Source organism: Budorcas taxicolor, chromosome 18, assembly GCF_023091745.1.
Source record: "Budorcas taxicolor isolate Tak-1 chromosome 18, Takin1.1, whole genome shotgun sequence".
Classification (NCBI taxonomy): domain Eukaryota; kingdom Metazoa; phylum Chordata; class Mammalia; order Artiodactyla; family Bovidae; genus Budorcas; species Budorcas taxicolor.
The window spans coordinates 23,454,722-23,468,216 of record NC_068927.1 but is presented as its reverse complement, the minus strand read 5'-3'; the positions used below and the strand labels follow the sequence as shown (position 1 = coordinate 23,468,216).

The window sequence follows — 13,495 nt, the reverse complement described above, 5'->3', positions numbered from 1 at the left end:
TAAGTAGCATTCTATAACTTACTTTTCCATTCAATAATGGCTTTTTATTTGTTTTTTGGCCTTGTCCTGCAACATGTGGGATCTTAGTTCCCTATCAAACTCACAACCCCTGCAGTGAGAGTATGAAGTCTTAATCACTGAATCAGAGAATTCCCCATTCAATATTGTTTATGAGATTAATGTTGATATGGATAGATTGAATTTATTCAATGTAATTGCTAAAAATATTCCTCCATATGAACTACTAGGTTTTGCATTTATTCCCCAACCAATGGAAACTGAGCCTTCTAATTTTTCTCTGTAACAAAAAATGCTATAAGGAACACATTTGTATACATGTATACTGGAATTTCTTTAAGAATTATCCCCAAGAAATAGAATTGCTGAGTCAGAGAATATGCATCTTCAACGTTACTGGCTGCTGCCAAATTTCCCACTAGAGTGACTGTGCCAATTTATACTCTAATGTACATTAGCAATAAAGAGTTACTATTTCCCTGCATAATGGTATTGTGCGTGCATGCTAAGTTGCTCCAGTCGACTGTGTTCAACTCTGTGCGACCCTGTGGACTATAGCCCGTCAGGCTCCTCTGTCCATGAGATTCTCCAGGCAAGAATACTGGAGTGGGTTGCCATGCCCTTCCCCAGGGGATCTTCCTGACCCAGGGATCAAACTCATAGCTCTAATATCTCCTGCATTGGCAGGCAGGTACTTTACCCCTAGTGCCACGTGGGAAGCCCAAATAATGGTATTATGAGACTTTAAATTTCCCCAATCTGATGAGAATGAAATAGTATCTAATTTTTACTTTGAGCTTCTTTGATTACTAGTGAGATTGAATATATTTGTTACATCTATTAGCTACTTGAGTTTAGGCTTTTGTGAAATCATATACTTTTCCCACTTTTTAGTAGCTATTTGTCAATTATTAAGTGTGTTCAGCTCAGTTCAGTTCAGTCGCTCAGTCGTGTCCGACTCTTTGCGACCCCAGGAATCGCAGCACGCCAGGCCTCCCTGTCCATCACCAACTCCCGGAGTTCACTCAAACTCACATTCATTGAGTCAGTGATGCCATCCAGCTATCTCATCCTCTGTCGTCCACTTCTCCTCCTGTCCCCAATCCCTCCCAGCATCAGAATCTTTTCCAGTGAGTCGACTCTTCGCATGAGGTGGCCAAGGTACTGGAGTTTCAGCTTTAGCATCATTCCTTCCAAAGAAATCCCAGGGCTGATCTCCTTCAGAATGGACTGGTTGGATCTCCTTGCAGTCCAAGAGACTCTCAAGAGTCTTCTCCAACACCACAGTTCAAAAGCATCAATTCTTTGGCGCTCAGCTTTCTTCACAGTCCAATTCTCACATCCATACATGACTACTGGAAAAACCATAGCCTTGACTAGATGGACCTTAGTTGGCAAAGTAATGTCTCTGCTTTTCAATATGCTATCTAGGTTGGTCATAACTTTCCTTCCAAGGAGTAAGCGTCTTTTAATTTCATAGCTGCAATCACCATCTACTGTGATTTTGGAGCCCAAAAAAACAGTCTGCCACTGTTTCCCCATCTATTTGCCATGAAGTGCTGGGACCAGATGCCATGATCTTTGTTTTCTGAATGTTGAGCTTTAAGCCAACTTTTTCACTCTCCACTTTCACTTTCATCAAGAGGCTTTTTTGTTAGTGGTTCTTTATTTAATTCTGGATATTGACCGTTGTTACATTACATTGTAAATATCTTCTCCCAAACTGCTCTTTGCTTTTAATTCATTTAGTCCATTATGGCAGAAAAGTAAATAACCTGTACCCATACGTTAAGAAGTTAAAAACTGAGTTTTTGAAATGGAAATAAAACTGAGAAATTACTTGTGTTAAAGGTTAGGGGAAACAGTGGAAACAGTGTCACACTTTATTTTGGGGGGCTCCAAAATCACTGCAGATGGTGACTGCAGCCATGAAATTTAAAGATGCTTACTCCTTGGAAGGAAATTTATCACCAATCTAGACAGCATATTGAAAAGCAGAAACATTACTTTGCCAACTAAGGTTCATCTAGTCAAGGCTATGGTTTTTCCAGTAGTCATGTATGGATTTGAGAATTGGACTGTGAAGAAAGCTGAGCGCCGAAGAATTGATGCTTTTGAACTGCGCTGTTGGAGAAGACTCTTGAGAGTCCCTTGGACTGCAAGGAGATCCAACCAGTCCATTCTGAAGGAGATCAGCCCTGGGATTTCTTTGGAAGGAATGATGCTAAAGCTGAAACTCCAGTACCTTGGCCACCTCATGCAAAGAGTTGACTCATTGGAAAAGACTCTGATGCTGGGAGGGATTGGGGACAGGAGGAGAAGGGGACGACAGAGGATGAGATGGCTGGATGGCATCACGGACTCGATGGATGTGAGTTTGAGTGAACTACGGGAGTTGGTGATGGACAGGGAGGCCTGGCATGCTGCAATTCATGGGTCACAAAGAGTCAGACACGACTCAGTGACTGAACTGAACTGAGTCTGCTGCTGCTAAGTCGCTTCAGTCGTGTCCAACTCTGTGCGATCCCATAGACAGCAGCCCACCAGGCTCCCCCATCCCTGGGATTCTCCAGGCAAGAACACTGGAGTGGGTTGCCATTTCCTTCTCCAATGCATGAAAGTGAAAAGTAAAATTGAAGTCGCTCAGTCGTGTCCTACTCTTAGCGACCTCATGGACTGCAGCCTACCAGGCTCCTCTGTCCATGGGATTTTCCGGGCAAGAGTACTGGAGTGGGGTGCCATTGTCTAGTAAAGTATATATTCATTATTCCATAATTTGACCTTTACTTCTAAAGTTCCTTGTCTGTCATTTAACTAGATTACTCTGTCTCCACTTTGTTTCTTTGCAATGATTATACTTCACACCTTTTTTAAGGTTTATAGCCGAGGTATTCAGTTCTTTATCAATTGCCTCTTGTTCTTAGGCCTAAATATAACTCTGGGTGAAATTCAGGATTAATAAATAGACTACAGCTAAAAGATTATGTTTCTTGTTAATTATTTTAAAGTAAGTGATTTTTTTAAACCACTAGGTCCATTAAGTTTTGACAGTGGTATTTCCTCCAAAATGCCAAACATCCTTTTCCCACCAGCCTTTAATAAGCCATGAGAAAATTAACCCAAAGTGCTCAAATAATGAAACATAATCAATTCAATTACACAACAGATAGAAAAAGCAATGTCTTCCTCCTCCTTAAAATATTCTTTGGCCTTCTCTTTAACGGATTTTGTAATAGTGTTACTTATCCTCCAAACAGGAAACTGAGTATTTACACATTACTTATAGAAGATACCAGTCCTGTGCATGTAGTTGCAGGTTTAATACCATAAAATATTTACCTTTTCAATTTAGAGTATCTTTACTTATAATTCTCCCATTAATTACAATAAATCATAACCTTTAATAGTAAACTCCTCATTTAAGTGTTAAATACATTAAAATTTAAATATTTTTCTCCAAAGAAATAAAATATAATGGGTACTAACTTAGATGTGGCAAAGGAAAACCATGACCTAACTTCTAAAGTTAGCATTTCACAGGCACAAAAGCTCAGAAAGTGAAAAAGAGAATTTCTACTGTCACTATGTTTTTATATTAGCCGCACTTTAACAACTCTAACATAGTTACCTCTGCTCTGAACATCTCAGGATTCGAGTTAAAGATACATAGTTTCCTTCAACTGTCCCTTTGCTTACAGTTGGCACAGATTTTCTGCAAGCCACATATAAGGCACATGCTAACCAATGAAGATCATTTCCCTGTTAAAAAAAAAGAAAGAAAATTCAGTTTGAGCTAATGAACTATACATATTTCAGTTGAAAAATGATTGTGGGAAACTGCATTTTCAATGATATTCCTGTCCCAAATGCTTTTGTGACAGATTCTTCCAAGGAGAAGTATGAGTTTGTTCTTTCACTTTGAGCTGGCTCTACCAACAGCACAGATGAGAGTGATGCAACTTTCAAGATCATGAAAGGCAACAGGGGTTCCACGGGGTTCTCTCTCTCAGAACATACACCTTAAAGTCCCAACAAGGGCAGAAATACAAGAAATCAAAAGATAAAAGTCTATAACCAATATTATATATTAAATAGCAAATGAATTTTATTTTCCACTGTACACTTCCATGAGATTGATACCCCACATGATCTGACAGCATGGCTGACTACTAGTTCCACAAGGGCAGGGATTTTGATATTTTGTGCACTGTTCTATGCCCAGCACCTGGATAAGAGTGTCTGGCAAAGAACAGGTGATCAACAAGTATTTGGAAAATAAATAAATACTGATTAACTTATTGGGTAAACTAAGAATCTGAGATCAAAGTCTTTTTTAAAAAATTGAGCAATCATACACATTTTTAAAAATAACCAACCATGCAAAGGTGGGCTCGATAAAGGACAGAAATGGTATGGACCTAACAGAAGCAGAAGATATTAAGAAGAGGTGGCAAGAATACACAGAAGAACTGTACAAAAAAGATCTTCATGACCCAGATAATCACGATTGTGTGATCACTCACCTGAAGCCAGACATCCTGGAATGTGAAGTCAAGTGGGCCTTAGAAAGCATCACTACGAATAAAGCTAGTGGAGGTGATGGAATTCCAGTTGAGCTATTTCAGATCCTAAAAGATGATGCTGTGAAAGTGCTGCATTCAATATGCCAGCAAATTTGGAAAACTCCATAGTGGCCACAGGACTGGAAAAGTTCAGTTTTCATTCCAATCCCAAAGAAAGGCAATGCAAAGGAATGCTCAAACTACCACACAATTGCACTCATCTCACACACTAGTAAAGCAATGCTCAAAATTCTCCAAGCCAGGTTTCAGCAATATGTGAACCATGAACTGCCAGATATTCAGGCTGGTTTTAGAAAAGGCAGAGCAACCAGAGATTTAATTGCCAACATCTGCTGGATCATGGAAAAAGCAAGAGAGTGCCAGAAAAACATCTATTTCTGCTTTATTGACTCTGCCAAAGCCTTTGACTGTGTGAATCACAATAAACTGTGGAAAATTCTGAAAGAGATGGGAATACCAGATCACCTGACCTGCTTCTTGAGAAACCTATATGCAGGTCAGGAAGCAACAGTTAGAACTGGACATGGAACAACAGACTGGTTCCAGATAGGAAAAGGAGTGTGTCAAGGCTGTATATTGTCACCCTGCTTATTTAACTTATATGCAGAGTACATCATGAGAAACGCTAGCCTGGAAGAAACACAAGCTGGAATCAAGATTGCTGGGAGAAATATCAATAACCTGAGATATGCAGGTGACACCACCCTTATGGCAGAAAGTGAAGAGGAACTAAAAAGCCTCTTGATAAAAGTGAAAGTGGAGAGTGAAAAAGTTAACTTAAAGCTCAACATTCAGAAAACGAAGATCATGGCATCTGGTCCCATCACTTCATGGGAGATAGATGGGGAAACAGTAGAAACAGTGTCAGACTTTATTTTTTGGGCTCCAAAATCACAGCAGATGGTGACTGCAGCCATGAAGTTAAAAGACGCTTACTCCTTGGAGGGAAAGTTATGACCAACCTAGACAGCATATTCAAAAGCAGAGACATTACTTTGCCAACAAAGGTCCGTCTAGTCAAGGCTATGGTTTTTCCTGTGGTCATGTATGGATGTGACAATTGGACTGTGAAGAAAGCTGAGCGCCGAAGAATTGATGCTTTTGAACTGCGGTGTTGGAGAAGACTCTTGAGAGTCCCTTGGACTGCAAGGAGATCCAACCAGTCCATTCTAAAGGAGATCAGTCCTGGGTGTTCTTTGGAAGGAATGATGCTAAAGCTGAAGCTCCAGTACTTTGGCCACCTCATGTGAAGAGTTGACTCATTGAGAAAAGACTCTGATGCTGGGAGGGATTGGGGGCAGGAGGGGAAGGGGACCACAGAGGATGAGATGGCTGGATGGCATCACTGACTCGATGGATGTGAGTCTGAGTGAACTCCGGAAGTTGGTGATGCACAGGGAGGCCTGGTGTGCTGCGATTCGTGGGGTCGCAAAGAGTCGGACATGACTGAGCGACTGAAATGAACTGAACCATCTATTATTTGTAACTTGTTTATATAACCCCGGGCTTCATATGACTTAACCACTGTGAGTTAAACATAAAAAGTGTAAAATTATGCTTTTTCTATTTAATTTACAAGGTTACCCTGAGGGTAAAATAAGAGCTTATTTGGAGGCACTTATGCCCATCACCAAAAATAGTCCTTCTCTTTTGTCACAGGAACCACTAGGAAATAAACAATAACATGAGTGAACTCCGGAGTTGGTGATGGACAGGGAGGCCTGGCGAGCTGCGATTCATGGGGTCGCAAAGAGTCGGACAGACTGAGCGACTGAACTGAACTGAACTGACCTGACCTGACCTATTCAGTCATTTCACCTAAGCATGTGAAAGAGCTTTGTAAATTCTAAAGCACTATCCATGAATGCTTTATGCTCCAGAAATTCCACATTAGCTTACTTAACCTTCAGAACAGCTGTGTAAAGTAGGTACACATATCTCAAGCTGACATATCACAAAACTGAGTTTGGAGTGGTTAAGTAAATTGCCCGAAGTCACCAAGGCCTGTCAGGTTCTAAAGCCAGTACATGTCTAGCTACCCTCCCCCACTCTAGATGTAACTAAATTAAAATTATATTAATGCAAGAATAAAAAATAATAAGAATAAACTTAGTGAGTGCCACACAGGCAAAAACACCGTATTACAGTTATAACACCTCTGTTAGCCTTCCCATTCTGAGCCTATTTGCCCTACTCTTTCCACAAACTATTAAACAACTTAAGAAAATCATATGGCTCGCAGTTTAAATATCACTCCCATGGGGCAGTCAGACAGCGGATAAACAATACACACTTCCGTGTCACTTCCCATTGGCCCGTAAAGGGGAGGTGCCTACAGAGTTGAACCTCACTGGCTAGAATGGCCATTTTTCTTAATTGCAAGCCCCGTCCGAAGAAAGGGACAAAACATGTCTAGATGACAGCGACTCTTAAGAATCCTGTGCAGTGTCTGGGGTGACCAATAGGTCCTCAAGATCGCCGCAGTCCTGACTTCCTAGAGACAGATATGAGTCTATATCCAGGTAGGCAGAAAGCCCGTTTCATCCGCTCACGGGAAGATTCGTCTTTGTTTACAAATACACAAACACAGCCCGAAACGTAATGCATTTACTCAAATGGCAATGCCTGGACAAAGGCAATTAGGTACAGCTTGCAAAGAACTTGAGGAGAAGCCTGGAAACGCAGACGCTAAAATCGGGTTAATTTCAGTGCTAGCGCAGGCAAGCCCCCCACCCCCATCCCTTTTGAGTACGGTCCTGACAACTGCACCTGTTCAGTCTGCCAACCAGATGGCTGTATTTTTGTAATCAGACCCCAGCACGACCTCAGCCTCGAGGTGCTAATTCAGGGCAAAGGCTGTTCCCCCTTCGGAACCGGAGAGGGAAGAGCACCGAGACAGAGTTCACTTTTAGGACCGCTAAGGGCTTTTCAAAAGCCAGGTTTCCAGGACGAAAGTGGGCAGAAAGGACTCCCTTCCCGCTCCAGGCTGGGGACCGGGAGAGCCGGGGCTGACCTGGGGAGCTCCCCCGCGGGGCGCCCGAGCGGGAGAGAGAAGGGCCCCCATCCCCCGCGGCGGGGCGGGACCGCTAGGCCCCGAAAACCGCTGGTCTCCTTTCCCCGGCGCACCTCCAGCGTGTAGCTCTCGCTCATGCTCCGGTAGCTCTCCCAGGCCTCGGCCCGCGCCGCCTCGTCCATGTTCAGGCGGCTGCACAGCTCGTCAAACCGCTGCTGGGTCTGAGGGGCCGGCGACCGGGCCGGCTGCGCGGCGTCCTCCGTCTCGCCATCGTCCTCCTCCTCCTCATCTGAGGCCGCCGCCGCCGGAGGGGGAGGCGGGGGCGGCGGCGACTGGTCGCCTCCCGACGGCATAGCGTACACCTGTGCGGCAGGTCCTCAGGTGAGCCGAGGGCCCGGGCCCGCAGCCATTCAAACCGCGAAGCGCCCGCCGGTGGGCCGCCCTCTCGGCGACTGCGCCGCCGCCAACGGCGCTGGACCTCAAGCCGGCACCCGTAGTTCGGAGCACGGCCTGGTGGGAAATGTAGTCCAGGCCGGAGACCCACGGGGATCAAAAATCATATTTAAAAAAAAGTCATCTCGCGTCCTCTCCCTTAGCCTGAGGTAAAACCGACTTCTCTGCATTTCAAGTACCTCTTCATCGGGAGACCCATTCAGCAGGATTGTACTGAAGAGAAAGTATCTAAGAAACGTTGACACGTGAAGGTTTAGTGTTCCAAGTGTCCTCAGAAATAATACTTATCACCTGCGTGTCCTAATCTGAAAAACCAAGGTAATAGAAAGGGCCTGTCTGCCTAAATTCAAATTTTGGCATCACTCTTACAAATTCTAGTTCTTTCCTATATTTATTTTTTGTCCGAGCTGCAGTGGTTTGTGATATCTTATTTCCCCCGTCAGGGATTCAACCAGCGCCCCTGTCAATGGAAGCAGAGTCCTAACCAGTGGACCGCCAGGAAATTCTCCTTTTCTGTGTTTTAATTTTATGTGAGACTTTCAAATAATTAATTGATTTTTTTAAAGGAGTGATTAATTTTTCCCCCATAGGGTGAATTTACATTTACCCCTAAGTGACATATTTGTTCTGTTCTCAAAACTTCATTTTTCTTTGCTTTCTCTTTTCAAATCTATATGAGTCACTTTATTTCCAGTCCTCTTTGGTTTATAAAGGAGTATAGTATTAATAAGTAGGAGTATTATTTTGCAACAAAAGTCCATCTAGTCAAAGCTATTTCCAGTAGTCATGTATGGATTTGAGAGCTGGACCGTAAAGAAAGCTGAGCGCCGAAGAATTGACGCTTTTGAACTGTGGTGGTGGAGAAGACTCTTGAGAGTCTATTGGACTGCAAGGAGATCAAACCAGTCAATCCTAAAAAAAATCAACCCTGAATTTTCATTGGAAGGACTGATGTTGAAGATGAAGTTCCCATACTTTGGCTATCTGATGAGAAGGGCTGACTCATTGGAAAAGATCCTGATACTGGGAAAGATTGAAGGCAGGAGAAGAAGGGGACAACAGAGGATGAGATGGTTGGATGGCATCACTGACTCAATGGACATGAGTTTGAGTAAGCTCCAGGAGTTGGTGGTGGACAGGGAGGCCTGGTGTGCTGCAGTCCATGGGGTCACAAAGAGTCAGACATGACTGAGCGAATGAACTGAACTGATAGTATAAAACGTTTTCCTGCTCCAGGAGCCCAAGGCACTGCTGTTTTGCTATAAGGTCACTTTTCTCTCTCTTCATTTGACCCGTTGAACACAGCCACCTTACTGCAAGGAAGCCCAGGTCGCTTAGGGTAGCCTATTATCAAAGATAGATTAAAGCCATAGACATCAGTGAAAACGATGAAAACATTTTATTCCATCACTCCTGACAGTAGGGGAAAGAGCCAGGCTCAGTCATGGTTTGTGTGGAGAGGACTAGGGGTTTAAAAGGAAAATGAAATAGTAGATGTGGGAGAAGAGAGAAGAGCTCAACCAAAACTGTTAAGAGGGTTAATGAGTATAAATATAATTAGGGCAGCTGGGCCTGCTAGCTGTCAGTTTGTTGAAGGTAGAATTGTATCCTCTCACAAACACTGGGAACAGAGACTCTGTCCTTCCTGAGGATTACATTTCAAAGGAATGGCTTTCGAGTCTCTGAGAAAGACACTCTTGATTTGTAGATGATACAGTCAGCCCTCGGTAAACATAGGTTGTGCATTGGCGGATTCAGCCAACTGTGGATCAAAAAACATTTTTTAAAAAAATTCCCAGGAAGAGGGTGGGAGGGATGCTCAAGAGGGAGGAGATATACGTATACTTAGAGCTGATTCCGGAGAAGGTAATGGCACCCCACTCCAATACACTTGCCTGGAAAATCCCATGGACGGAGGAGCCTGGTGGGCTGCAGTCCATGGGGTCGCGAATAGTCAGACACGACTGAGCGACTTCACTTTCACTTTTCCTTTCATGCATTGGAGAAGGAAATGGCAACCCACTCCAGTGTTCTTGCCTGGAGAATCCCAGGGACGGGGGAGCCTGGTGAGCTGCCGTCTATGGGGTCGCACAGAGTCGGACACAACTGAAGTGACTTAGCAGCAGAAGCAGCAGAGCTGATTTCATTTTGTATGGCAGAGACCAACACAATACTGTAAAGCAGTTATCCTTCAATTAAAAATAAAATTTAAAATATTTCCAGAAATTTCCAAAAAACAAAACCTGCGTTTGCCACACACCCTAGCAACTATTTACACAGCATTTACATTGTATTTTAAACTAATTGCAAAGCACATATATTGAGTGGGGCTTCCCTGGTGGCTAAGATGGTAAAGAATCTGCCTGCAATGCAAGAGATCTGGGTTCGATCCCTGGGTTGGGGAAGATCCCCTGAAAAAGGGAATGGCAACCCACTCTAGTATTCTAGCCTGGAGATTCCATAAACAGAGGAAGCTGGCAGGCTATAGTCCATGGACTTGCAATGAATCAGACACAACACAACTGAACTACTAACACTTTCAATTTCTTTACATTGTGTCCGGTACTGTAAGTGATCTAGAGATGATTTAAAGTTTACAAGAGGATGTACATAGCTTGTATGGAAATACTATGATGTTTTATATGACTTCGATGCCAGCAGATATTGTATCTGTAGGGCTCCTGGAATCAATGCCCTGCAGATACCAGGGGATTTCTGTACATCTAAGAAAGGCAGAGGAAGGTGTCACAATTGTAAGCCCTGTTTAGTACATGCTATAGGAAAGGGACAGTTGGGGCTTTTCATCAGATGTTAGAAGAACAATCTTTAAATTCTGGCAGCACTGAGCTTTCTCAGGCAGGCATTTTAATAGGGACTGGAGTCATCCTGGGACACAGTCTTATGTTGCTAGAAGCCATGAAGAGTTTGGGCATCTGTTAGAGCAAGGGTTTGGACAGGAGTTCTGCTGTTTTCCCTTTGCCCATAGGACCTGAGTCCCCTGGTCCTTAGCCTCAGCCATGCTGAATGAGCCCGTTGGAAGCAGATCCTTCAGCCTCTGGTCAAGCTGTCCTGGCTAGTGCTATATGGAGCAGAGATGAACCCTGCCAAACAGCAGATCTGTGGACAAAAATAATAATTATTATTTGATTATTATTGTTTCAAATCATGAATTTTTTGGGTGGCTTGTTATACAGCAACAAACAACCAAACATCTGTTAAGTGTAAGACATATGTCTATCAATTAGAATGAAAGAAAAGAAATCACTTAATAACGAACTTTTTTCTTGGTCAATTTTTAGGCCACCACTACTCTCACCAAAAGATTAAAACTTTTAACTTTGAAAAGCTAAAATTACTTAATAATTAACATTAACATTCCTTGCAGAAAAAAAGAACTAGGCACTTAAGTCAGAGGCATTTTTGATGATGGCGATTAACTGACTTGAACATTAGACTTCTAGACTAGGGTTACAAAACTTTTATTTCCCTTACTTCTTTCTCCTCCTTTTGAACTGTGGTGTTGGAGAAGACTCTTGAGAGTCCTTTGGACTGCATGGAGATCCAACCAGTCCATCCTAAATGAGATCAGTCCTGGGTGTTCATTAGAAGGTCTGATGTTGAAGCTGAAAGAAACTCCAATACTCTGGCCACCTGATGTGAAGAGCTGACTCATTTGAAAAGACCCTGATGCTGGGAAAGATTGAGGGCAGGAGAAGAAGGGGACAACAGAGGATGAGATGGTTGGATGGCATCACCGACTCAATGGACATGAGTTTGGGTAGGCTCCAGGAGTTGGTGTTGGACAGGGAGGCCTGGCATGCTGCAGTTCATGGGGTCACAAAGAGTCGGACCCGACTGAGTGAGTGAACTGAACTGAATTGAAGCTCTTCGCATCAGTTGGCCAAAGTATTGGAGCTTCAGCTTCAGCATTAGTTCTTCCAATGAATATTCAGAGTTGATTTCCTTTAGGATTGACTGATTTGATCTCCTTGCAGTCCAAGGGACTCTCAAGAATTGAGTTCTCCAGCACCACAATTTGAAAGCATCAATTCTTCAGTACTCTGCCTTCTTTATAGTCCAGCTCTCAAATTCATACATGACTACTGGAAAACCATAGCTTTGACTTGTTGGAACAGTGACGTCTCTGCTTTTTAATACATTGTCTAAGTTTGTCATAGCTTTTCTTCCAAGGAGCAAGTGTCTTTTAATTTCATGGCTGCAATCACAGTCCATGGTGATTTTGGAGCCCAAGAAAATAAACACTGACACTGTTCCCATTTTTTCCCTCTCTATTTACCATGAAGTGATGGGACCAGAGGCCATGATCTTAGTTTTCTGAATATTGAATTTTAAGCCGGCTTTCCACTCTCCTCTTTCACCGTCATCAAGAGGCCCTTTAGTTCTTCACTTTCTGCCATAAGAGTGGTATCATCTGCATATCTGAGGTTGTTGATATTTCTCCTGGCAGCCTTGATTCCAGCTTGTGCTTTATCCAGCCTGGCATTTTGCATGATATACTCTGCATATAAGTTAAATAAGCAGGGTGACAATATACAGCCTTGACGTGCTCCTTTCCTGATTTAGAACCAGTCCATTGTTCCATGTCTGGTTGTAACTGTTGCTTCTTGACTTGCATACACATTTCTCAGGAGGCAGATCAGGTGTTCCCATCTCTTGAAGAATTTTCCATAGTTTGTTGTGATCCACACAGTCAAAGGTTTTGGCATAGTCAATAAAGCAGAAGTAGATATTTTTCTGGAACTCTCTTGCTTTTCCTGTGATTCAATGGATGTTGGCAATACGATCTCTGGTTCCTCTGCCTTTTGTAAATCCAGTTTGAACATCTGGAAGTTCTCTGTTCACATAATGTTGAAGCCTGGTGTGGAGAATTTTGAACATTGTTAGGATGTGAGATGAGTGCAATTGTGTGGTTTGAACATTCTTTGGCCTTGCCTTTCTTTGGGATTGGAATGAAAACTGACCTTTTCCAGTCCCAAGGCCACTGCTGAGTTTTCCAAATTTGCTGGCTCTTGAGAGTCCCTTGGACGGCAAGGAGATCCAACCAGTCCATTCTGAAGGAGATCAGCCCTGGGATTTCTTTGGAAGGAATGATGTTAAAGCTGAAACTCCAGTACTTTGGCCACCTCATGCGAAGAGTTGACTCATTGGAAAAGACTCTGATGCTGGGAGGGATTGGGGACAGGAGGAGAAGGGGACGACAGAGGATGAGATGGCTGGATGGTATCACTGACTCGATGGACGTGAGTTTGAATGAACTCCAGGAGTTGGTGATGGACAGGGAGGCCTGGCGTGCTGCGATTCCTGGGGTCGCAAAGAGTCGGACACGTCTGAGCGACTGAACTGAACTGAATGCATCACTTTAACAGCATCATCTTTTAGTAGTTGAAATAGCTCAGCTAGAATTCCA

At 43.3% G+C, this 13,495-nt stretch overlaps 1 protein-coding gene across 2 annotated transcripts in view; it reads right to left on the bottom strand.

The window, feature by feature from the left end:
* Positions 1–8,015, bottom strand: part of RBL2 (RB transcriptional corepressor like 2) — a 54,264-nt gene extending 46,249 nt beyond the window's left edge. For both annotated transcript variants that reach the window (XM_052655394.1, XM_052655395.1), the window contains exons 1-2: positions 7,728–8,015; positions 3,647–3,777 (exon numbers count right to left, since the gene is read on the bottom strand). In XM_052655394.1, the coding sequence (XP_052511354.1) occupies positions 3,647–3,777; positions 7,728–7,967 (371 nt within the window). In that variant the 5' untranslated portion in view covers positions 7,968–8,015. The remainder of the gene's footprint in view (positions 1–3,646; positions 3,778–7,727) is intronic.
* Positions 8,016–13,495: the final 5,480 nt, after the last annotated feature.